At 58.2% G+C, this 24,915-nt stretch overlaps 1 protein-coding gene across 1 annotated transcript; it reads left to right on the top strand.

Annotated features, from left to right (window-relative positions):
- Positions 1–62: 62 nt before the first annotated feature.
- On the top strand, positions 63–23,108 carry GREP1 (glycine rich extracellular protein 1). Its single transcript, XM_074322545.1, has 44 exons — positions 63–186; positions 1,507–1,695; positions 2,690–2,827; positions 3,412–3,528; positions 7,187–7,216; positions 7,321–7,353; positions 7,448–7,507; positions 7,791–7,823; positions 7,939–7,992; positions 8,127–8,159; positions 8,461–8,493; positions 8,768–8,800; positions 8,895–8,927; positions 9,033–9,092; positions 10,120–10,152; positions 10,243–10,302; positions 10,426–10,455; positions 10,980–11,012; positions 11,090–11,125; positions 11,219–11,248; positions 11,602–11,634; positions 11,950–11,979; positions 12,061–12,093; positions 12,459–12,494; positions 12,928–12,957; positions 13,035–13,070; positions 13,164–13,193; positions 18,126–18,155; positions 18,268–18,300; positions 19,368–19,400; positions 19,486–19,515; positions 19,604–19,636; positions 19,752–19,787; positions 20,066–20,197; positions 20,474–20,518; positions 20,754–20,795; positions 20,897–20,929; positions 21,336–21,398; positions 21,472–21,501; positions 21,587–21,646; positions 21,800–21,913; positions 22,207–22,251; positions 22,356–22,409; positions 22,652–23,108. Exons 1-44 carry the CDS (start codon positions 174–176, stop codon positions 22,675–22,677), a joined length of 2,148 nt encoding a protein of 715 aa, XP_074178646.1. The 5' UTR covers positions 63–173; the 3' UTR covers positions 22,678–23,108.
- The last annotated feature ends 1,807 nt before the right edge of the window (positions 23,109–24,915 follow it).

Below are 24,915 nucleotides of genomic sequence, written 5' to 3'. Positions count from 1 at the left end.
GCGTCTGTAAAAGGAGTGGTCACCGCATTTCGCCCCAGAGGTGTAGCCTCAGGAGGCGATCACCTCAGGATAGGACTGGAAGTCCCTGCGGCCTCTGGGATCCTGACGGGGCGGAGTTCCCTGGGCTCCCTGGCTCCCCCTTCACACCTGCAGTGTACTACACCGGGGATGTGATGGGCAGGCCAGGTAGACATTCCCCCGACCCGCGGAACGCGCGGCTTCTGCTTCAGGAACCAGAACATTCTGCCCCTCTCAGGAAGCCCCCAGACAGCCAGGCCGGATCCCTCCCTACTTCCAGGGCTCAGCCACCTCCGAGGCAGCCCTTACCATTGTTTGGATTTGAGACTTGAGTTCAGCTCACAGCTACCTCAGCTGCTTCCTGGCGGAATGACCTTGGAATGTACTTGGGCCTGAGATTCAGATTAGTCTTCTCTCCCGTAAAAACTGAGCTGATGAAAGTTACCTCACGGAGCTGGAGGTTCATATGGAATGATCCCCTTCAAGTTCTTAGCAGGGAACTTGAAGCACAGAGCAAGCGCTGATTCCTAACATTAGTGCTGCAGGAAGAGCACCTTTTATCCGTTTAACAAGGGGGGGGGGGGTGTCACACTTCCAGGCCACCCTCCCTAGAACCCTCCACATCTCATCATATATCCTTTCATCTGCGTATTGCACTTATCTCTGAAATTCTATCCTCTATTGGTTCACTTGTTAACCACCCCTCCGCCAAGTCTGAAAAGTCATGGACTACAGGGTTCCCAGCCCACTGCCCTGCCTGCCCTTCAGCGAACACTCTCCAGTTAATGGACCAGCCTATCCCACATCAGGCCCAGAACTTCTCTGGGGCCTGCAGCCCCCACCCCTTCCATGCGCCAGTCCTTTGCATTAGCACCTCTGGCAGCCACAGCCCCTGTGACTCAGACTGAATCCCTGTTAAAGACCTCAGACTTGTCCCCAGGAGGCCTGAGAAGAAGGCAGGCCCCTCCCCAGCTACCATCCCCTCTGCCAGCCCCATCTCCAGGAGTTTTGGACTCAGGCCCCTTTCCAACTGCTCATTCTTGGAAGTTATTCACAATGACTTAAAAAATATATATATATGTGTGTATATATGTATATATATAGATACATAGATATAGATATACACACACACATATATATATACACACATATATATTTTTTTAAATTAAAAAACATGCTTCCAATGGACGTTTCACTGTGTGGAAGGGATATAAAGTTAAGTACAGATAGCAGGTAAGAGCATGGGTCATAGAGTCAGGGCAATTAGGGGTCCTGGGCCACACAGCAGCTGTGCAATCATGGGCAAGTTGCTTTATGTCTCTGGGCCTGTTTCCACATTTGTAAAATGGGGATAATAATAGTTCTTACCTTCTTGGGGGTATGAGCATTAAATGAGAAAATGCATGTGAAATGCTTAGTACAGGACCTAGCACACAGAAGGAGCTTACTCTCTTTAATAATAACACTAACACTCCCTCATTTGTATAGTATTTTGCAGTTTTCAAAGCAGCTGCCTGGTGGAAAAGGAGGAACCTGGAGGAGAAGGGCCGGGACTTTTGCACCCATCCCGGGGTCACAGGGATTCAAGACCAAAGCGCTTGGCTGGGGATCAGTACAGGAGGAAACCCCCAATCCCGGCCCAGGCGCGTGATTCCCCGGGTCCGGTCCCACACCCAGGTAAGAGCCGGCTTGGGCCGCGCACGCCCCCATGTGTCCCGTCGCGGCAACAGCACCGTGACCCCGCCCGGACACACAACAGGATACCGTGAGATAAGAAAGGTAAGGAAATCACGGCCACGTATGCAAACATGGCTACATAGCAGGAAAGAGGAGATCGTGATGGGAACTTCTGGGGATCTGGCTGTGTTCTATTTTTTGACCTTGGTGCCAGCTGCATAGGTGTTTGCTTTAATAGATATTTATTATATTGTACATTTCTGTTTTATGCACCCTTCGGAATGTACACCATATTTCACACTGGCATAAGGTTTTAATAAACTAACAAGTGGGTGGGGAGAAGAAGTTAAGAAAGGTCAGCTTTGCACAGTGCAAGTGCTTAGGGATGCCTGGGAAAGTGTCTCAGAAATGCTAGTCCCACGCGATTGGGGCTGAAGAGCTGCTAGATAGATTGCCGAAGGGGTGACCTAAGGAGCCTTTAGTATAGCTGCGAGTTCAGAAGGTGTCTGCCCTGCAGGCGCCTGGCCACCCCTCCAGCTGTCATCCCCAAATTCCCACCCTGGCAGGTGCTGCTACCATGAGCAGCTGGCTGGGAGTCTACTGACACAGGCTGTGCCATTTTAGGCAATGTACTTCCTGGGACTCCATCTTGAACTTTTAACACCCCAGCTGTCACCTGGTCCTGGGCTTCTAGCTCTACTTGTCAAAGTTGCTCCTGTAGCCAGAGCCTGGGCCATGTGCCCTCATGCCTGGGGGTAAAGGGTAACTCAGGTTCAGGCTCCATCAGGGGTTCTTTAAGCCCCCAAGTGGTTGATGTGCTCTTAAGCCCTCCTTGCCTGGGTAGAGCTGGGGCTGAGCTGATGGGATCGGCTGTGCTGGAGGTGGGGGTGACAGCAATGCAGGGGCTGTGGGTACCCAACTGGGCCTAGCCCTGGTCCTGAGCGGCATCAAGCTGGCCCAAGGCCCCTGGCTGGCTGACTGGCATTTCCCACAGGCCCATGCCAGCACCCAGGCAGCCTGGCACTCCCTCTAGCAGTGGCCAAGCAGGCACTCGGCCTGTACCTCCTGCATGGCCCCTCCTGGTCTTCCCGCCTACCTCCTCTTGTGCCAAGTTTCCCTGGCACCCTACAGGGTGAGCTGAGTGTCTGTGTGTCTGGGTCTGTGTGGGGGGCCATCAGCTATCCCAGGTCTGAAACAGACATCTTGGGCCCAGACTGGCATGAGGCAGACAAAGAGCAATGCAGTGTCTGGGGCAACTGGTCTTGTTGCTGCCCAGAAGTGTGTGGAGTATCAGAGGGCAGAGGACTGTGGACTCAGGGGGCGCCGTAGACTGCCAGGCTTCAAATCCCAGCCCTGCTGCTTAGAGGGTGTACAATCTGAGCCAAGTCCCTGCTCCTCTCTGCCTCTGTTTCCCCATCTGTAAAATAGGGTACAAAGTAGTTCCCCCAATAGCCCTGACATGGTGGTACCATTAGTGTCGTAATTTTAAAGAGAAAACAGACTCAGGGAGGTCAGATTCCTGCTCAAGCTCTCCAGCTAGGTATACCGAGTACTTGAAGCCAGTCTGAGTCCGAATCCAGCACCCAGCCTGCTAACCATGAGGCCACTCAGCTGCCCTTCATGAGGATACCAGGGAGCCAGTACCTCCTGCCCTGGGGAGAAGCAGGTGGCCTGGCAGAAAAGCCCTCTCTGAGGAGCCTGTCTGGACTGTCCCAGGTATTCCAAGCTCTAATGGGTGGAGCCAGGGGCCACCCCTGAGCCATTTCCAGCAGCCAGTGGAAGGTCCACCCTCCAGGACTCCGGGTCACGGCTCTCTGCTGGACAGGGAAGGAGGTGGGTATGTGGGGTGCTCTCCCAGGGCATTGGGCTGAGAGGAACCAGCAGGAGCCTTGTGCAAAGGTGGGTCTGTGGGCACCATGGGTAGGGTTGTATGTGTATGTGCACGCGCACATGCCCTCAGATAAGCATGATCTCTGGCTGTGAACACAGCAGGAGTACAGCCCAGGGTGGGTGTGCAGGCACAGTTCAGTGTTGGGGGGAACTATAGGTGAGGGGGTACTGGGGAAAAGCCCTGCAGTCCAGTGAAGGCTGGACCTGCCCCCATAGGTGTCATGGGCTCAGAGGCCTCACACAAGAAACAACACCCCCCCCCCCCGGCTGCCTACTCCTCACTGAAGCCCCTCTCGAGGTCCCCCACCCCACCAGGCCGCCTGGTTTTGCAGGCTGGACTCCTTAGCCACAGGTGCCAGGAGGCGCTGGCAGGGCAGGGGGCAGGCCAGCAGATACACAGGGTGTTGGGCCTTCTGGACTAGAGTCCAGGAACTGAGTCATTGCTGTCCCCAGCCAACCTAGTGGGATTCACAGACTCACTGGAGGAGGGGAAGGCTGGTATCCAGACCCCCAACTCCTGGCATTTCCCAAGCCTGCCTCTCCTGCCCTCCCAACTTGGCTCCCCGCCAAGCCCTCTATGCCTGGTTCAGCTCCATTTGCCCACCCTCTAGGAATGGAAAGTGGTTACTAGCCCCCCAGGCACTCTTTTTTGCAATCCTGCCCCCACCATACCCTGAGCAGTGGCCCCCTGAGCTTCTGTCCCCCAAAATTAGAGCCAGTGCTGCTGGAGTTCAGCAGCAGGTGGAGGTGAAGCTAGGAGGGCCTCCTGCTGCAGGTGGGCCCTGGTGGAGTCTTCAAGAAACAGCGAGGCCCCTTGGACAGGCCTGAGCCTTGGGTGACCTGTCCCTGTGGTTACTGACCCTTGTGGAAGGGAGGCTTCAGGCTCACTCTCAGCCTCAGGTGGGAGCAAAAGGCCATCTCCCCATGTCATAACTGTGGCCTTCAGGGTTAATAGTCTCTCTTCTTGTAGGTAAGTCTACCTGTCAGATACAGTTGGCTACAGTTACCTCCCCACAGGCCTTTGTAACACTGTGGCCTCTGCCTCCTCTCTCTCTCTCTCTCTCTCTCTCTCTCTCTCTCTCTCTCTCTCTCTCTCTCTCTCTCTCTGTAACACAGTAACTCATTCTGAGTCTCCCCTTCCAGTCACACCCACATTTCTGGGCCTGGCTCCCCCCTCTCCCCAGCTGTGTTTGGGCTGGGCCAGGGGTGCCCCCTGGTGCCTGCCTGCCTCTCACCAGCTGAGCCTCCAGACCTGGCGCCAGGGCCCCAGTCCCTGACAGGGGTGGAGGAGGCTTGGGGGCCAGGTGGGGGCCTGTCCCGGCTGTCAGCGCCCATGATGGATGAGGGGTGGGGCAGGGAGAAGGCCAAGGACTGGATTCCTGCTCTAGAGGGAGGTGGGAGCTGGCCCCCTGGGATCTGATAGCAGAGCCTCTGCCAGTGGGGGGGCCTGGGTGAGGGCCCCCACCCAGCAGAGGTGTTTAAAGGCGGGAAGGCTATGTGCCCTCCCACTCTGCCAGGCATCATGGGCACCTGGGCCTTCCTCACAGCCCTTTTCCTGCTCTGCCTGACTTCTGAAAGTCTGCAAGGCGGTGAGAGCAGGCGGCTGGCAGCTGCAGGGTCTGGGCAGCTGGGGTTGAAGCTGGGGGTCTTGGTAGAGCATTGGGTCAGAGAGAGGGAGGATCGGGTGTGTGAAGTCTGGGCGGGGTAGGATTTGGGGAGACTGGGTCCTGCTCCTCTCTGTCTCTGGGGTCCCTGCCTTGAGTCAGCACACCCCTGCTCCCCAGGGCTGCCTCTGTTGTCGCCTGGCCTAGGGAAAGGTGAGTGCATCCTCTTGGCCCTGGGGTCCAGGAAGAGGACCTAGTCTGTCCCTAGTCTGGTGGACAGCCCCAGATGTTCCTCAGCTCTGGGATCCAGATGTGGGGCCCAGGAGAGCACAGCATTCCTCCCTGTCTTCCTGGCAGGCTCAAGTGTGGGGAATACAGACCTGCACCCTTGGAACAGACTGATACGGGGCAGAATCTCAACTCTGGGCATTAGAATACTGGGGCCCAGAAGAGGGGCCTAGAGCTGGGTCTTCAATGTGGGGCGGGTTGTGACTGGAAAAGGGAAGGACATCCTTGGAAGTAAGAGTGTCAAAGGCCTAGAGGTGGGACCCGAGGGGAAGGGTCAGCCTGAAACAGGGGAAGGGGAGGGGAGGTGGAGTTTCACAGAAGGGTCTTCACTCCAGGGACTTGGGGGGTCCTAAGGGTGGAAGAAGGGGCACCCTCCTGAGTCCTTATGCATCTAAGCTGCTGGAGAGAAAGATTGGGGGGGTGAGGAGGATGAGGTTGCCAGGAAGGGAGGGGTCCAAAGACCCTGCAAAGTAGGAATGGAAGGGAGAGGTGCACACACATCTGAGGAAGAGAGGGTGGGGGACCGGCCCCCAGCAGCACAGCCCAGACACCCCCCTGTGGAACACTTACCACCAGTCTGCTCACCTGGTTCTGTCCTCCCCCTCCTGTGACCAGAGGGGAAACTGAGGCCCAGAGAAAGTGGTGCACTCTTGCTCTGCAGAGTGGGAGGGGAAGCATCCAGATTTGGCCTTCTTTGTCCCCTCCTAAGTCACCTCCTTCTCCCTGACCCCACAGGCTTAGGGAGGCTGAATGGCTACAGATCAGGTAAAGCTGGCAGAGGGGGTGGGCAGGCCCAGGGCAGCTCTTTGTCCTCCAAGTGAGGGTGGGGAACCCTAGCTCCTGGCCCCTCCTGCCCCATTATGCTCAATATCTCAATTCCTCCCAGGCTTCGGCTCCCCCAGTGGCCTGGGAGCAGGTAAGGGGTGGGCAAATGGGATTTGTGGGTTGGGAGGCAGCCATCTCAGAAATACATGGGGACAGCGCTGACACCCCCCAGGTGGAGAAGCCCACCTTCGACCCCTTCTGGCAGGTGTCTTCTTGTCCCTCCTGCACACACTTCCCCTCACCCCCCTGCCCCCCAAATCCATCAAGACTATTCTGGTGTCATTTCACCTGTGTACCCTGCCCGGGCATCCCCCGACTCTTTCCTGTCTCTGCTTGTTCCTCGTGTCATCCCACTAAGCCCAGCTCCAGGGTGGGCAAGCCTGGCTCACTTGCCCCTAGGCCAGACTGGCGGGGTTGGGGGAGTCCCTGGATCCCTCACCTGCTCCCTAGGTCTCCCCCAGGCTTCCAAGTGGGTGTTAAACTTCAAAAGCCAGGTGAGCCCTGCCCAGCCCCAGGGCTCTCTCTCTCTGTCTCTCTCTCCCTTCCTCCCTCCCTCCTTCCCTCCCTCTGTCCCTCCCTCTCTCTCTCCATCTGACTCTCACACTCCCTCACCTCTATCTGTCTCCCCAGGATTTGGGAACGGGAATGGCCTGGGAGCCCACCCAGGGGAGAGTGCTGGGGTCTGTGGTTGGTCCTCTCCCAGCCCCCTTTCCCCCTTTCTAGGCCTGAGGGGAGGGGCAGGATTGGTGAATGATTCTGGGGGGTCAGGGGGTGGGGATTGGGAGCCTTCAGGTTTGCTGTTTCCAGCTGGGTACAAGGGTCCTGCCCACCCACCCAGGCTGGGACCCCAAACGCCCCCAGTTCATCCCTCCCTCTCCCCACAGGCTCTCCAGCTCAGAATGGCTATGGAACAGGTAGAGGTGGGCTCGGAGTGGGGGGACACTGGGGCCAGGATTTTAGGGGCATCCCTGAAATGGGGTCTCCTGAGGCCCTCACATGACCTCCATCTCCTTCTCAGGCATTGGAGTGGGTTTGAAACCCCACAAGCCAGGTGAGTCGCCCACCCTGCTTGCCTCTCCCCATCTCTTTGCCCGGCCCCCCATTACTTCCTACTCCTCCCTGACCCCCTCCTCCCATCTCCCCAGGGTTTGGGAATGGGAACGGACTGGGAGCAGGGGCCTTCCCAGGTGCAGCAGCCCATCCAGGTGAGGTGGGGGAAGAGGGTTAAGACATAGGGGGGTACGGCGGGGTCAGCATTGGGAGGGACCTCTCCCAGGCTCCTCTAGGGCAGAACTGGTGACTCATTGAGGCAGGGGGAAGGACCATAAGGGGTCCTGATATCTGGTTTGGGGATGGGAGAATGGGGTACCACCTCAGCTGGGACCCCAAATGCCCCCCTGCCTCACCCCTCACTTCATCATGGCTATGGAGCCCCAGGAAGAGGCTGGGCTCCTGGGATCCCCTCATCTACTGCATCTCTCTCTCCAGGCTTTGGAGGGGGCGCAAAACCCCAGAAGCCAGGTGAGACCCTGCTCTCCATGCCCACCCCTCTGTCCATCTCACCATCTGCCTGGCTCCCTTTGAAGTCCCAGACTCCCCCTCCTTCCTTTTCTTCCCTTGGGCTCTGTCTCCCCAGGATATGGAAATGGGCTTGGAGCTGGTGCCTTCCCAGGGCTGGGAGCCCAGCCAGGTGAGGATACCTGTAGCACCACCCTGGGGTTCAGGGAGGGAGAAGGTTGGGGGCAGAGCTGGGATCAGGGAACCAGAAGGAGAGAGTTGGGTTCTTGGGGGTAGGCTAGGGGCTCAGTCTCTGTGTCTCCCCAGGCCTGGGAGGGGGAATGAAACCTCCAAAGCCGGGTAAGTGGAGAGCCTGCCCCTATCCATGAATGTTCCCTGCCCATTTCCATCCCACCCCTCTGTGTGCCCAAAACCTGCCCACCCCAGGCCTACAGCCCCTACGTCTGTGCCCCCGTGATTTGGGAGCAAAAATGGTTTAGGAGTCAGTACTTTTCCAGGGACAAAAGCCCTGCCAGTTGAGGATGGCTGGGGCAGGGGCTACAGGTAGGGGAGGGCAAGGGAGAGAGGAATCAGAGTCATGACCGAATTCTTGGTGGGGGGGCTGGTTGGGGTGAGTGTCAACCTCTCTGTCTCTCCCTAGGCCTGGGAGGGGGAATGAAGCCTCAGAAGCCAGGTGAGGGGAGAGCCCCTCCTTCCCGCTCTGTCCCCACCTCTGGCACTGTGTGACCCTCCCAGGGACTGCTTCCTTCTTTGAGCTGCTGTGGCCACTCCTATGCCTTTAGCGGTGATCTTGGGAAGGGTCTTACGACTTCCAGGCCCTTCTCACGCCCCTGAGAACTGTTGGGGTGGGGGGCAGGGGGATCACAGAGGTCTTGGGGTGATGACAGCACAGGACGTTTGAGCCCACGCTGGCCCAGCTCCAGCCTCTGACCTCCTGCTCTCCACAGGCCCTGCTGCTCAGAATGGTGGCCAGGTTCCAGGTAGGGGAGGGGATGAGAGCTGGGGGCATGTGCTTGGGCTTGGTGGTTCAAGGGAACTCCGGGCTCCTTCACCAGGTCCTTGTCTCTTTCACAGGAATTGGAGGGGGAGTAAAACCTCCAAAGCCAGGTGAGCCCTACCCTGTCCCTATGTCCCTGTCCTCTTCTTCTATCCATCCCTATCTACCCCCTGTCACGTGGCCTCTCTTTACTCTTTCCTGCTCTATCTCCCCAGGATTTGCCAATGGGAATGGGATGGGAGCCAGGGCCTTCCCGGGCTTCGGAGCCCAGCCAGGTGAGGATACTTGGGCCAAAGCAGAGTTCAAGGAAGGAGGGAGGGGAGGAGCTAGGGGATCAGGAGAGCAAAAGACTGATTTCTATGGGGAGGATAGAGGTAGGGTGTGTCTCAGTGCCGCCTGGTCTTTTCTTGGGCTTGGGAGGGGGTGTGAAACCGCAGAAACCAGGCGAGCCAAAGACCCTGCCCTCCTGTCCCCCCATCTTGACTCTGTCCCCTCCCATCTCTGTCCTTGTCTGCAGCCAAGTTCTCCCCAAATCAACTTCTCACACTATAGTTTTTCTCCATTGGCAATGGCCTGAGGGCCCAGCTGGGTGGGAGTGGCTGGGGGAGGGGCTCAGAGGAAGAGGCCAGGGTCCTGGCAACCCCCCAACCCTGGTTCCTAGCAGAGGAGCTCTGAGCCTGCCCTGAGCCAGGCCTTGGCTGACCATGCTGGTCAACCCTGACACAGCTGACGACTCGCTGGGCTCAGCCCACAAGCCCAGAACCACACAAGCCCAGTCCACTGAGGTCTGTGGTCAGGGCTGTGGGGGGATCCACGGGAAGTGGCAAGGTTGAGACGGGGCTGGAGGTTTGGGGACACACCCTTAGGGTTTTAAGTAGAGAGTGAAAAGTCCTAGTTCCTGGAAGCTAATGGCCAGGTGGGGGCAGGAAGAAGCCCCGGAAGTCAGACTACCTGTAAGTCTCAGGCCAGAAAGGGAGGGGTCTAGGGGATCCAGTACCTCGCTGACTCAGTCTCCCCAGTCTCTGTGCTGTCACAGCTCCCCACAGTCACCTCCCTCCCTTCGTGAATCTAGCTAGGCTGTGAAGCAGGGTAGGAGAGGCTGAGGGCCCTTTCTACTTCAGCACTACCCAGCTTTCCTGTGTCACCCCCCAAAAGAGGTCTCACAGCACAGAATGGCTTTGGACTAGATAGAGAGGGGTTGGCTGGGGTATAAAGATAGAAGCTGGAGCCTACGGCTGATTTTCTGGGGCAGGCCCAGAGATGGGAGCTTCTAAATCGCTCACCTGCTCATTTCTTCCCCAGGCTATGGAGGGGGAGGAAAACCCCAGAAGCCAGGTAAGCCCCCCTCTGTCTCGTATCTCCTTATCTGTCTACTCCCCCCAGTTCCCAAATCTCTTCTTACTCCCTCTTGCACTGTCTCCCCAGGATTCGTGACCAGGAACGGGCCAGGAGCTGGGGCCATCCCAGGAGCAGGAGCCCCTCCAGGTGAGGCCCTGGAGCCCAGGAGCATGGGGTTCACACTGGGGGATAGATGCTGTGGGGACCTGACCCTGGTTCTGAGGGCAGAGGAGACAGTGGACTCAGGGACAGCCGTCTTCTCTTCCCCAGGCCTTGGAGGACTAAAACCTCAGAAGCCAGGTGAGATCAACCCTCCATCTCTCCCACTTGATGTCCCACAAGAAACACTCACTCAACAAACATCCAGAGACCAGCCAGGTGCTGGAGACAGGCCCTCCCAGAGCCTGTGGCAGGAGGGCAGGCTGAGGCAAACAGGAAAAACACCTGAATGCTACAAGTGGCCAGGCTGCCCACTAGAGGGCATAGCCCACTGAAAAAAGAAGGAGGAACCAGTGCAGGCTGTGGAAATGGCTAGGAGGCCGAGGGGGCAGGAACTAGGGCTGGCAGCATTTGGCTGGTAAGGAAAAGGGGCATTAAGGAGTCCACCTTCCTGGCTGGTTGACATGGCTCCAGGCAGTGACACCCAACCAGGTGGGACCCAGGCAACTAGGTATGGCCATAAGGCTCTGAGAGAGTATAGGCCCGCAGGGAGGGTCTGCAACCCAGATGCATGGGGTGGGGCCAGGGTAAAATTAGAGCTGAAAGGCCCGGAGGTTGTGTGGAGACTCTAGAGAGGTAAGTACCCACACTCCGCCTCCTTCCAGCAGGCCCTGCAGCTCAAATTGGCTACGGACCAGGTAGGGGCCGGCCAGGGTTCTGGGGAGGCGCAGGGATGGGGCCCGGGTCCCTGACCTGCTGCTGCCTGTCTCCCCAGCAGGCTTTGGAGCTGGTGTGAAACCCCAGAAGCCAGGTGAGCCTCACCCCTGCCTGTCCTCTCTCCACCTCCCCAAAATGCAGAGCTCTGCGCCCTCCATTCACACCTCACTTCATCTGTCTCCCCCAGGATTCGGGAACGGGCTGGGAGTCCAGCCAGGTGAGACTGGTGGGGTCTGGGGTGGGGGTCAGCATTTGGGTGTCTTGTCCTGCCTCCCACCAGGACTTTGAGGAGTAACATTTGTGAATGATTTAGAGGAGTGGGGAGAGACTGAGGAACGCTGGCTCTGCTTTGGCACTAAGGAGAGACTATAAGCCAGGCCTTGCACCCCACCTTAACCTGGGTCCCAAATCCTCTGCTCACCCCTCCCGCCCCACTGGTCCCCAGCGCAGAATGGCTACAGAGCAGGTACTAATGGGTTGAACAAGCTGCAGTCAGGATGCTGAGGTGCTGGGAGTGGTTTGAGATGGGGGGGTTCCTACGTCCATCATCTGCTCCCCATTTTCCTCCAGGCATTGGAGGGGGTGTGAAAACTCAGAAGCCAGGTGAGTGTCACCCCTGCCTGTGTCCCTGTCTCCCTCAAAGTCCACAGATCCCATCCCCCTCTTACAATCTATGCCCCCAGGATTTGGGAACGGCAATGGGCTGGGAGCCCGGCCAGGTGAGGCTGGGGAGGTCTGCGTCAGGCCTCCTACCTGCCTCCCTCCCAGGCCTGGAGGGGCAGGTTGGTGAATAATTGAGAGGGTGCTGGGAGGAAACCTCTGATTCCAGCTTCCTGGCTTGGGACAAGAGGAAGGACCTCCACCTCCACCTCAGCCAGACCCCCATCCCCCCAGCTCACCCTCCCTCTGTCCCCCCAGGCCCAGCAACCCAGAACGGATATGGAGCAGGTAGGAGCAGAGTGGGGAAGTCCTGGGGTGGCCCTGAAATGGGGCTGCCAAGTCCCTCACCTTCCCCCAAATCTCCTCCAGGCTTTGGGGGGGCCATGAAGCCCCAGAAGCCAGGTGAGTCCCGCCGTGGTCTTGCCTCTATCCACATATCCCCTGAAGCCAGAGCACCCCTATTCATGCCTCTGTATCTGGAAACCATGGGGCCTGCTCTGGGACCAGAACCCAGGCTTTTTAGAGGAAGAGGGGAGGGTTGGGAGCTCGGCCAGGAGACCAAGGGGACAGAGAGCTGGGTCCCCAGTGGTGGGGAAATAGAGTGTGGCCTGTGGCCTGAAGGGGGCGTGAAACCTCAGAGGCCAGGTGAGGGGAGAGACCCTCCTCACACCCCTGGCCTGTCTCTGAAGCTGCCTGACACTGTCCTGCCTCCTCTCCAACCCCTGTACACGCTGGCCCTCATGCCCAGCCCTGTTTTTCCTCCCCAGGATATGGTAAGGGAAACGGTTTAGGAGCCCAGCCAGGTGAGGGCAGCAGGGCCTGGGTGCTGAGTGGTAGAGAGAGTAGAGAGAAGCAAGAGCTGGGGGGCACATGGGCCAGGAGGCCAGAGGCTTGGGGCCTGGGGGGCCTGGTGGAGTCGATGTCAGCCTCTCTGCCACCCGGGCCGAGGGCGTGTGAAACTCCTGGGCCAGGCAAGAGGACAGCCATCCTGGGCCTCGTCATCTCTCTCAGCCTCTCTCTCTGTCACCACCTCCCTCAGCACTAAGGGCGTTGAGCTGGGTCTGTGCATGACTGTGAGAAGAGGGGCGCTACCTGCTTCAGGCGTGAGGGTGTCAGGGGCACCGAGGACCATGGGGAGAGGAGTGGGAGGCAAGACCGAGGGACCCTCAGTGCTGCCCCAGCCCCTCAGCCCCGCCCAGGGCCAGCTTGATCATTCCCCACGCCTTCTCCCCACAGGCCCTGCAGCTCAAATTGGCTACGGACCAGGTAGGGGCCGGCCGGGGTTCTGGGGAGGCGCAGGGATGGGGCCCGGGTCCCTGACCTGCTGCTGCCTGTCTCCCCAGCAGGCTTTGGAGCTGGTGTGAAACCCCAGAAGCCAGGTGAGCCTCACCCCTGCCTGTCCTCTCTCCACCTCCCCAAAACGCAGAGCTCTGCGCCCTCCATTCACACCCCACTTCATCTGTCTCCCCCAGGATTCGGGAACGGGCTGGGAGCCCAGCCAGGTGAGACTGGTGGGGTCTGGGGTGGAGGTCTGCGTCTGGGTGTCCCGTCCCGCCTCCCACCAGGCCTTTGAGGGGTAACATTGGTGAATGATTTAGAGGAGTGGGGAGAGACTGAGGACCCCTGGTTCTGACTTGGCTCCGAGGGGAGACAATGGCCATCCCTTCACCCAACCTTAACCCGGGTCCCAAATCCCCTGCTCACCCCTTCCGCCCCACTAGTCCCCCAGCACAGAATGGCTACAGAGCACATACTGATGGGTTGAGACAAGCTGCAGTCAGGATGCTGAGGTGCTGGGAGTGGTTTGAGATGGAGGGTTCCTGAGTCCATCACCTGTTCCCCCATTTTCCTCCAGGCATTGGAGGGGGTATGAAAACTCAGAAGCCAGGTGAGTGTCACCCCTGCCTGTGTCTCTGTCTCCCCGTAATCCACAGACCCCATTCCCCTCTTACAATCTATGCCCCCAGGATTTGGGAACGGCAATGGGCTGGGAGCCCGGCCAGGTGAGGCTGGGGAGGTCTTCGTCAGGCCTCCTACCTGCCTCCCTCCCAGGCCTGAGGGGCAGGTTGGTGAATAATTGAGAGGGTGCTGGGAGGAAACCTCTAGGATTCCAGCTTCCTGGCTTGGGACAAGAGGAAGGACCTCCACCTCCACCTCAGCCAGACCCCCATCCCCCCAGCTCACCCTCCCTCTGTCCCCCCAGGCCCAGCAACCCAGAACGGATATGGAGCAGGTAGGAGCAGAGTGGGGACGTCCTGGGGTGGCCCTGAGATGGGGTTCCCGAATTCCTCAAATTTCTCTCCAGTCTTTGGGAGAATTTTAGAAATTCTCTCAAATCTCCTCCAGGCTTTGCGGGAGGCATGAAGCCCCAGAAGCCAGGTAAGTCCCATTGCAATCCTCTCTCTATCCACGTATCCCCAAGCCAGAGCACGCTTTATTCAAGCCTCCACATCTCTTTCCAGGATCTGAAAACCACGTGGCCTTCTCTGTGGCCGGAGCCCAGGCTTCCTAGAGGGAGAGGGGAGGGTTAGGTTCTGGGTCAGAGGGTGAAAAGCTGGGTGCCCAGTGATGGGGAAATAGAGGGCTGCCTGTGGCCTAAGGGGACGCGTGAAACCTCAGAGGCCAGGTGAGGGGAGAGACCCTCCTCACACCCCTGGCTTGTCTCTGAAGCTGCCCGACACTGTCCTGCCTCCTCTCGAACCCCTGCACACACTGGCCCTCATGCCCAGCCCTGTTTTTCCTCCCCAGGATATGGTAACGGAAACGGTTTAGGAGCCCAGCCAGGTGAGGGCAGCAGGGCCTGGGTGCTGAGGGGTAGAGAGGGAGGAGAGAAGCAAGAGCTGGGGGGCACATGGGCCAGGAGGCCAGAGGCTTGGGGCCTGGGGGGCTTGGGGGGGGGCCTGGTGGAGTCGATGTCAGCCTCTCTGACTCAGGGCCTAGGGGGTATGAAACTCTTGGTCCAGGCAAGAGGACAGCCATCCTGGGCCTCGTCATCTCTCTCAGCCTCTCTCTCTGTCACCACCTCCCTCAGCACTAAGGGCGTTGAGCTGGGTCTGTGCATGACTGTGAGAAGAGGGGCGCTACCTGCTTCAGGCGTGAGGGTGTCAGGGGCATCGAGGACCATGGGGAGAGGAGTGGGAGGCAAGACCGAGGGACCCTCAGTGCTGCCCCAGCCCCTCAGCCCCGCCCAGGGCCAGCTTGATCATTCCCCACGCCTTCTCCCCACAGGCCCTGCAGCTCAAATTGGCTACGGACCAGGTAGGGGCCGGCCGGGGTTCTGGGGAGGCGCAGGGATGGGGCCCGTGTCCCTCACCTGCTGCTGCCTGTCTCCCCAGCAGGCTTTGGAGCAGGTGTGAAACCCCAGAAGCCAGGTGAGCCTCACCCCTGCCTGTCCTCTCTCCACCTCCCCAAAACTCGGAGCTCCACACTCGCCATTCACACCCCACTTCATCTGTCTCCCCCAGGATTCGGGAACGGACTGGGAGCCCAGCCAGGTGAGACTGGTGGGGTCTGGGGTGGGTATCCGCGTCTGGGTGTCCCGTCCCGCCTCCCACCAGGCCTTTGAGGGGTAACATTGGTGAATGATTTAGAGGAGTGGGGAGAGACTGAGGACCCCTGGCTCTGCTTTGGCACTAAGGGGAGACTACAAGCCAGGCCTTCACCCCACCTTAACCTGGGTCCCAAATCCTCTGCTCACCCCTCCTGCCCCACCTGTCTCCCAGAGCAGAATGACTACAGAGCAGGTACTGATGGGTTGAGACAAGCTGGAGTCAGGATGCTGAGGTGCTGGGAGTGGTTTGAGATGGGGGGCTCCAGAGTCCATCATCTGCTCCCCATTTTCCTCCAGGCATCGGAGCAGGTGTGAAACCCCAGAAGCCAGGTGAGTCTTACTCCTGCCTGTCCTCTCTCCACCTCCCCAAAACTCAGAGCTCCCCACCCTCCATTCACACCCCATTTCATCTGTCTCCCCCAGGATTCGGGAACGGGCTGGGAGTCCAGCCAGGTGAGACTGGTGGGGTCTGGGGTGGAGGTCCACGTCTGGGTGTCCTGTCCCGCCTCCCACCAGGCCTTTGAGGGGTAACATTGGTGAATAATTTAGAGGAGTGGGAAGAGCCTGAGGACCCCTGATTCTGGTTTGGCTCTCAGGGGAGACAACGGCCGGCCCTTCATACCACTTTAACCAGGGACCAAATCCCCTTCTCACCCCTCCCGCCCCACTGGTCCCCCAGTGCAAAATGGCTACAGAGCAGGTACTGATGGGTTGAGACAAGCTGGAGTCAGGATGCTGAGGTGCTGGGAGTGGTTTGAGATGGGGGGGTTCCTACGTCCATCACCTGCTTCCCATTTTCCTCCAGTCATTGGAGGGGGTATGAAAACTAAGAAGTGTCACCCCTGCCTGTGTCTCTGTCTCCCCCAAAGTCCACAGACTCCATCCCCCTCTTACAATCTATGCCCCCAGGATTTGGGAACGGCAATGGGCTGGGAGCCCGGCCAGGTGAGGCTGGGGAGGTCTGCGTCAGGCCTCCTACCTGCCTCCCTCCCAGGCCTGGAGGGGCAGGTTGGTGAATAATTGAGAGGGTGCTGGGAGGAAACCTCCAGGATTCCAGCTTCCTGGCTTGGGACAAGAGGAAGGACCTCCACCTCCACCTCAGCCAGACCCCCATCCCCCCAGCTCACCCTCCCTCTGTCCCCCCAGGCCCAGCAACCCAGAACGGATATGGAGCAGGTAGGAGCAGAGTGGGGAAGTCCTGGGGTGGCCCTGAAATGGGGCTGCCAAGTCCCTCACCTTCCCCCAAATCTCCTCCAGGCTTTGGGGGGGCCATGAAGCCCCAGAAGCCAGGTGAGTCCCGCCGTGGTCTTGCCTCTATCCACATATCCCCTGAAGCCAGAGCACCCCTATTCATGCCTCTGTATCTGGAAACCACTGGGCCATCTCTGGGGCCAGAACCCAGGCTTTTTAGAGGAAGAGGGGAGGGTTGGGAGCTAGGCCAGGAGACCAGGGGGCAGAGAGCTGGGTGCCCAGTGGTGGGGAAATAGAGGGTGGCCTGTGACCTGAGGGGGCACGTGAAACCTCAGAGGCCAGGTGAGGGGAGAGACCCTTCTCACACCCCTGGCTTGTCTCTGAAGCTGCCTGACACTGTCCTGCCTCCTCTCGAACCCCTGCACACGCTGGCCCTCACGCCCACCCCTGTTTTTCCTCCCCAGGATATGGTAAGGGAAACGGTTTAGGAGCCCAGCCAGGTGAGGACAGCAGGGCCTGGGTGCTGAGTGGTAGAGAGAGTAGAGAGAAGCAAGAGCTGGGGGGCACATGGGCCAGGAGGCCAGAGGCTTGGGGCCTGGGGGGCCTGGTGGAGTCGATGTCAGCCTCTCTGCCACCCGGGCCTAGGGGGTGTGAAACTCCTGGGCCAGGCAAGAGGACAGCCATCCTGGGCCTCATCATCTCTCTCAGCCTCTCTCTCTGTCACCACCTCCCTCAGCACTAAGGTCATTGAGCTGGGTCTGTGCATGACTGTGAGAAGAGGGGCGCTACCTGCTTCAGGCGTGAGGGTGTCAGGGGCACCGAGGACCATGGGGAGAGGAGTGGGAGGCAAGACCGAGGGACCCTCAGTGCTGCCCCAGCCCCTCAGCCCCACCCAGGGCCAGCTTGATCATTCCCCACGCCTTCTCCCCACAGGCCCTGCAGCTCAAATTGGCTACGGACCAGGTAGGGGCCGGCCGGGGTTCTGGGGAGGCGCAGGGATGGGGCTCAGGTCCCTGACCTGCTGCTGCCTGTCTCCCCAGCAGGCTTTGGAGCTGGTGTGAAACCCCAGAAGCCAGGTGAGCCTCACCCCTGCCTGTCCTCTCTCCACCTCCCCAAAACTCGGAGCTCCACGCCCTCCATTCACACCCCACTTCATCTGTCTCCCCCAGGATTCGGGAACGGGCTGGTTGCCCAGCCAGGTGAGACTGGTGGGGTCTGGGGTGGGAGTCCGCGTCTGGGTGTCCTGTCCCGCCTCCCACCAGGACTTTGAGAGGCAGGATTGGTGAATGATTTAGAGGAGTGGGGAGAGACTGAGGACCCCTGGCTCTGGCTCGGCTCTGAGGGGAGACCACAGCTGGCCCGTCACCCCACCTTAACCAGTGTCCCAAATCCCCTGCTCTCCTGTCCCACTGCACTTGTCCTCCAGCTCAGAATTGGTCCAGATGGTACAAGGGTCTGAGATAGCTGGGGAGTGGGAGACGGGGCGTCACTGGGCAGGGGTGGTGGTTGTCATCTAGACGCTGTTCTGAGGGTCCCCTTGTGAGTTCCTGCTGGACTTGGGGAACTTGTGTTGGTGATTCAGTGGAAGTGGTGGCATGGGACAGGAAGCCCCTGGATGTCTGGTTCCTAAACTAGTATAAAAGGCCTCCCAGCTCCAAGCCTCCTGTTACTTCTCCCTCTCCTGTCCTCACAGGCTCTGCGGTTCCCATTGGCCCTGGACCGGGTAATGAAATGGGCTGCTGGTGGAGGGTTCCTGGGTTCCAAATGCCGGGTTCTGGAGGAGAGGCCAGGTCGGTGGGTAATGGGTCCCTCCCCTGCTCCCTTGTCTTCCCCAGGCATCAGTGAGGTCACGAAGCCTCAGAAACCAGGTAAAGCCTTTCTCTCTGCCCCCAGTGGGATGCTGTGATTTACAATAAGAAATATTTATGTGGTCTTCCATCCCTGGCATAGAGCTAGCTCCTGAAAGTCTTGGAATTTCCTAAGTGATGAGAGGGCTCAAGGTGTCTTTTGTTGTGTGGAGGTGACTTTTTGAAAGCCCCTAGGTTACCGAAGGGTGGGGGCTGATTGCCGGGGGAACCCAGTTTGTGATTGAAAGATTTCAACTTTCAGTCCCACCCCTGACCTCTGGCGAGGGGGCAGGGCTGGGGTTTGAGCTGTCAGCAGTGGCCAATGATTTAATCTATCGTGCCTGTGTAATGAGCCTCTATAAACACCCAAAGAACTGGGTTGGGAGAGCTTCCTTCTTGGTTGGTAAACCAGGAAGGGTGAGCACCTTCCCGCGTACCTGTCCTAAGCATCTCATTCACCTGGATGTTCCTGAATTGTGTCCTTTTATAATAAACCTGGGATCTGGGAAGTGAACTGTTTTCCTGAGTTCTGTGAGCCACTCTAGAAAACTAACTGAACCCAAAGAAGGGGTCATGGGAACCTCTGATTTATATAGCTGGTTGGTCAGAAGCACAGGTGCCCTGGACTGGAAGTGGGAGGAGGGAACAGTATTGGGGGACAGAGCCCTTCCCCTGTGGGATCTGGCAGTATCTCCAGGTAGATGGTGTCAGAATTGAGTTAAATTCGAGGACACCCAGCTGGTATCTGAGAATTGCTTGGTGGTGTTGGAAAACCCCCAGAATTGGAGTTGGTATCAGAATTGGACTCCTGACTCCTCTCTACCCCAGAAACTGTCTTCTCCCTCCACTCCTTCCCCCTCACAACGCCCACCCTATCTCCCCAGTTTACAGGAATGGAATGGGAGCTAGAGCCTTCCCTGGTGAAGGCCCCAGCCCAGTGAGGGAGGCAGGGCAGGTGTGGAGTTCTGGGAGGTAGGGGGAGAGGAAGAGGGAGTACAGAGCCCCATGGACCAAAGAGTTGGGGCCTGGGGAAGAGAAGGGGCACAGTGGGTCCACCTGTCACTCAGCCTCCCTCTGTCTCTCCCCAGGCCTGGGAGCGGGCGTGAGACCTCCAAAGCCAGGTGAGCCCATCCCTGCCCCTCTGCTGCCTCCCTCTGAAATCTCCCCCATCCCAGCCTCTGCCCTCATTTTTGCTGTTCCTCCCAGGATACATGCCAGGGAACGGGCTCCCACCAGGTGAGTACAATGCGGGTCTCAACAGAGGGGAAAGAGAGCTCAGTCCTAGGGCTGGTCCGCTCTGAAGCTCTCGCTGTTTCTCCTTCAGGTCTGGGAGTGGGTGTGAAACCTCAGAAGCCAGGCAAGTGAGAGACTCCCCTATCTGTCCTGTATTTTCTTCTGCCTCTCCTTCCAGTTCCCCACCACCACTACCACCACCAAATACTGCCCCTCAAACCCCTGCTTTTCCTCTCCAGGATATGGCAACGGAAATGGGCTGGGGGCACAGCCAGGTGAGGCTCCAGGGGTTAGGGGGTGGGCAAGAGGGAGGTAGGAAGGATGTTGCTGGAAGGCAGAGGGGCTGGGTGGGTAACCAGTAGGAACCCTGTCAGGTGGGTGGGTCACCCGGTCCCCAAAGCAGGCTGTGACCCACAGGAACTGGGTTTTTTCTGGCCTGGACAATGACCCCCCCCTTGGAAGTCTGGTGGCTTGGCCAGTCCAAGGCCAGGAGGTCAGCCTGGAGGAGGTGCTGGCTGGCCTCTCCCTTTTTCTCCCTTTTTCTCCCATCTAGGTCCCTGCAATGGGAGGGTTCCTCCATTGCTTCTCCCCAGGCTTCCCACTGCCGGGGTCCCTTCTGATAAAGCAGCTGGCTGGGGCCTGAAATCCCAGCCCCCTCCCCCAGTGCAGAATGGCAAGTTCCCAGGTCAGTGTGGAGTGGGGGGCACAGGGTGGAGTGTACCTGGTCCCTGGTGGGGGCTGGGCCTGGCTGAGCTGCTCAGAAGCCCCCCGTGCCCATTCTCCAGCTGAGACTGAGGCTCGTCACCCTGAGCCAGCTCAAGAAAAGCCTGAACTCTGGCCCTGAGACCCCATGTCACCCTCAATATGGCAGCTCCCCCCAGCCCCGGCCCTCATTGCAGGCTGCAGCATTCCTAACATGCTGGGCCCTGGGCTCACTCCTGTGCCATGGCTTTCTTCCTAGCTCCGACTCCAGCCATCCAGTGGGGACTGAAACCTCAGAAAGCAGGTGTGAGTTTGTCTGCCTCTGTCCCCATGCAGATCAGGGTCACTCCCCCGTCACCCTTCAGGCCAGGAAGTCCCTCCATGAGTCTACCCTCCCTCTCTCTTGCTGCTTTCTAAACTCATTTCATCTGGTTCCTGTCCCTGTGGATAGGGAGAGTCCCTTCTTCCTCCTCAGAGTCCCTAAGGCCCATAGTTGGGAAAACTTGGGTCCTCCCCACTGATCTCCATTCTCCTCACAGGGTACCAGCCTTTGAATGTCTATGGACCAGGAGCGGAACTGGGTGAGACGGCCCTTCGTCTGAGTTCTTCTCCCTTCTCTCCCCTCCTCTCTTTTGGCTATCTCTGGCCCAACCATCTCTGACCCCCATTTCTTCTGCCCCAGGCTTTGGTGGTGGCCTCAAACCCCAGAAAATCGGTGAGCCCCAAGGGCCCTCATCTTGGATATGAACTGGCACCTCCCTCATGGCGAGCCCTCCTGGTTGCTGTCGTTCGTCATGTCTGTCTGTCTCTTTCCTTATTCACTCAGCAAATATTTACTATGCACTGGGCCATAATGGTGGCCAGAACCAGGTGCGATCCTTTGCAGGGGAGGGTAGACTGAGGCCAGGTGGAAAGGGAAGCTGCCCAGAGAGAGGTCAGGGAAGGCTTCCAGAAGGTGGGACCCCAAAGTTGCATAAAGTTAGCTTGCTGAAGGTGGGGGTATGTGACAGGCCTCTCTAGGTGGCCTCTGAGTCAGTCTTTCTGTCTCTCCATGAGCTGGTTACCCTGGCCCTCCCAGTGCTACCCACCCCCCCAGCCCCTCTCCAATCTCTCTCCTGCAGGTTTTAGTTACAGGAATGGTGGTCTGGGAGCTGGGGTCTTCCCTGAGGCCCTCCTGCAGCCAGGTACCTGGGGGGGCGAGTGGGGGGATTCCGGGCTCAGGAGCTGTTCCTGCCTTTGACCTCTTTCCTCCTCCAGGGTTCCCTGGGGCCACTGGCTTTAGGAATGGTGAGTCAGACTGAGGGAACAGAGTTCAGGGGGTGAAGGGCAGGGGTTCCAGGGGCTGGGCAGGAATCACGTGGGTTTCTTGCAGGGTATGGTGAGGAAGCGCTGTTGTACCCCAAAGTGGAAGCTCCGGCCCCTGAAGGAAATGGTAAGAAATGAGAGCGCAGGGAGCAGAGTGAACCCTGGCAGGAGCTGTGGGGACCAGGCTGGGGTGGGGGGGCTCTGAGGCCTTGGGAGGACAGGCATTCTGGATGTCCAGCCCCAATGGGCAGGGGTTCCCAGGCCAGCTCTCCTCCTGCAGGTCAGGCCGGGGCCCTGAGGGGCTCTCCTTGGCCCTCCCTCCAGACCTGGGGGCCCTCCTTGAAGCCCGGATATGGGGCCAGAGGTGTACCTCTAGGGATCGGGGGCCAGCCAGGTAATGGGGTGTGTGCAAGAGCGTTATAGGGGAGGGTGAGGGGTGGCATTAGGGAGCTGGATCCTGGACCCAGGCCCACCCCACAGCCCTACAGATATGGAGGGGGCATTTGTGGTGGAGGGAGTGGGAGGGGGACAAGATGGGATAGCCCGGAATGGATGGGGCTAGAGGAGGGGCCAGTAGAGCAGGGGCCCTGAGCATGAGCCCGGAACCTGGACTAACATGGGAAGGTGACAGACCAGAACAAGGGCCATCGAGAACTCAGTGCTCCCACCTTCTGTCCCTCCCCCCAGGGCCCTATGGGCAGCTGAGGCCAGAGCTGGGCCCTGGGCCCTTCGGTGAGTGGGGGTCTCCCAGGGCCTGGGGTGAAGCTGGGGGGGAGTAGGAGCACCCCGAGTCCTCCTGTGACCCGGGTCTCCTGGCTTGTCTGTGTGTACCTTAGGGGGCCCTGAGGTGAAGACAGGCAGCAGTAGCCCACTGGAAAATGGCTATGGAGGTGAGAGGGAGCACAGTGGCCCTGTCCCCCACTCTCCCCGTGCCACCGTTGTCACCCCTCCAGGCTGCACTGGGGAATGCCCCCAGCCCTTGGGAGGAGGGATGGCAGGCTCTCAGGCCACCTGTAGGTGTCTGCTAAGTGACTGACCTCAGAGACCAGAAAAGGGAGAGGGCTCAGCTCCCCCGCCCAGACGGTAAGGGGAGAGCCAGACCACACCAGGGCCCTGCTCTACCTCTTCCCAGGCCATTGCCCTCTTGGGAAATGCTGAGCATCCGAGCACATCCACTGCCCATCCTGAGCGCCTCTGGACCAGAGCCTGGTCTGCTGGGCAAGGAAGACCAGCTCCTCGGGCCTGGCCTCTAGCCTGGAGTCTCCTGCGGGCTGGAAGTGTTAATAAAGGCCTTGTGCTTTCCTGTTTGCCTCTGTTTGCCTGGGAGGTGGGGAGGGGAGACTGAGCCTGCAGCCTCCACCCTGCACCTTATTCATTCATTCAGTGAACAGTGTGGCTATGTGCCAGGGGCTTGGCTCCAGTGGGAGAGACCGTGAGAACAGGACAGATTCGCGCCTGCCCTTGGGAAGGGGCATTACTTGGTCACAATCTAGTGGGGGAGCCACATCCAAGTTAGGGGACTTATGCATTATTTGTGTCTTAATTTATAATCTATTAAAGTTATTAAACTAAAATCTCATTTTCCTTAAGCCTTTACAGTTGCTTCGGAATGTCATTATATTGATTAATCTTACAATTTGGATGTAAAATTCACTTTTATATTCTTTGATCAATGCTAAATATAAATTTGACAGATTAACATCCCCCTAAATATTTAGCATGCCTCACAAGCCTGATTAATCTATTCCCTTAGACACTTCGAACAATTACACATATAATCTATTTGATCTCTTAATGATGGCGAGAGGAGGGGAGGTAACGAAAATCCAACCAGTAATTTCTTCCTAAGCACTTAAAGGGCTCTTGGAAATGAATAAATCAGACATTTAATGTCGCAGATTACTGAATGCTTTCAACCATCTTAAAAAGCCAGTTTTTAATCCACTATCAGTATCAATGCTACTGGATTGTTTTATTTTCTCCTCTCGTGATTACAAATTTACTCACCCAGGAGTACGGAAGCAAATTACTCTCCTAGCCTGGGTCCGGAATGGGAGTTGCACAATTGGGGACTGACCTGCTATTCTGAACTTGGACGCAGAGCCTGGCCAGTCCCAGGATCAGTCTCTGAGTCTCTGTGTTCTGCTGGGCCTTTCTAAACCCACACCTCTTTGCAACCTGGTGAAGTTTTAATTTAAGCATCCAAAATGAATAGAGTTCATGGGATTTGGCACCCTCTGAGGAACTCAGCTCACCTTTATGGCCTGGCTTACAATAGCTTAGGTGTAGATCAAAACCTCACCACAGTAGATGCAAGGTTTTGGGTTGATCAACCGTTAGGGGATTCTGTAAACATTATCAGAATTCCAGCCTAACTTCTCTTAGCCAACCACATTTGATTTGCTCTACTTGAGAATCATAGGCTTTTGCTTTTTCATAGAACTACTGATTCTTTAAAAATATCCCAAGTGTCTCATCTTGTATTTCTCTTCCCCAAGGCATGGAATAAACATCATCTCTTTACTGGAGAGCAGGGTTAGGAGCCAACATCTAGACACAGGGGCCACGGAGCAGACTGCCTCAGTGAGGGCAGCGGGTGATATCTTCCTAACCTACCTAGAAATGTGCTAGTATTGTTCTAGTAAAGGTTTCTATATTCCGTGTTTTTTTTCCTGATTCTCACCTGTCATTTACAACTGTTCTTATTAACGTTAACAAATGCTACATGTCAAACTTTGCTTTTGAATTGATATCATTATATCTTCTCTATACCATAACTGAGTGGAAATCTGCGTAGATCTTGACCCACAGGTAAGCACATCAGTCCGGAATCACCAAGGGCAAACCCAAAAAGAGAACAACACACTCTCTCCTCATTGGCCGCCTCGGGCACGGGGCGGGGCGGCAGAGGGTGTTGCAGAGGCTCAGCTCCGGCCAGGTGGGGGCGCCCGCTGCGCGTGTGCAGCGCCTGGTCTCCGGACGGAGAGACACGTCCAGCGCACTGGCTCTTGATTGGCTGGAACGTGCGGCTCCGATTGGCCCGGCCGTCCGCCCTGCGGTGCGTGGCCACCGGCGGGAGGGATGAGGCCGTGGCTCGCAACTCGCGCCGGGCCCTAGCGCGGCGACAGCGGCCAAGCTGGCTACGCAGCTCTCCCGCTCCCGCTCGCACCCGCGGCTCGCCCGCGCCCGCTCGCGGCTGGGCCGGGCCCGCGCGTCGCTGTCGCTGACCCCGCCGCCCCCGCCGACCCTGCCGCACCCCCCGCTGCCGGGCCTGCCTCCCGACCTGCAACCCGGGCCGCTACCGCCGCCCTCGGCGCTTGCCCTGGCCGAGTTGCCCCCGCTACCCGCGCTCCCGCTGCGACCCGAGCCGCTGGCGCCTTGGGGCCCCATCGTCCA

This window comes from Rhinolophus sinicus, linkage group LG18, assembly GCF_036562045.2.
Source record: "Rhinolophus sinicus isolate RSC01 linkage group LG18, ASM3656204v1, whole genome shotgun sequence".
In the NCBI taxonomy this organism is placed as follows: domain Eukaryota; kingdom Metazoa; phylum Chordata; class Mammalia; order Chiroptera; family Rhinolophidae; genus Rhinolophus; species Rhinolophus sinicus.
Note: the sequence above shows the minus strand (reverse complement) of the source record. Positions and strands in the feature narration are given on the sequence as shown.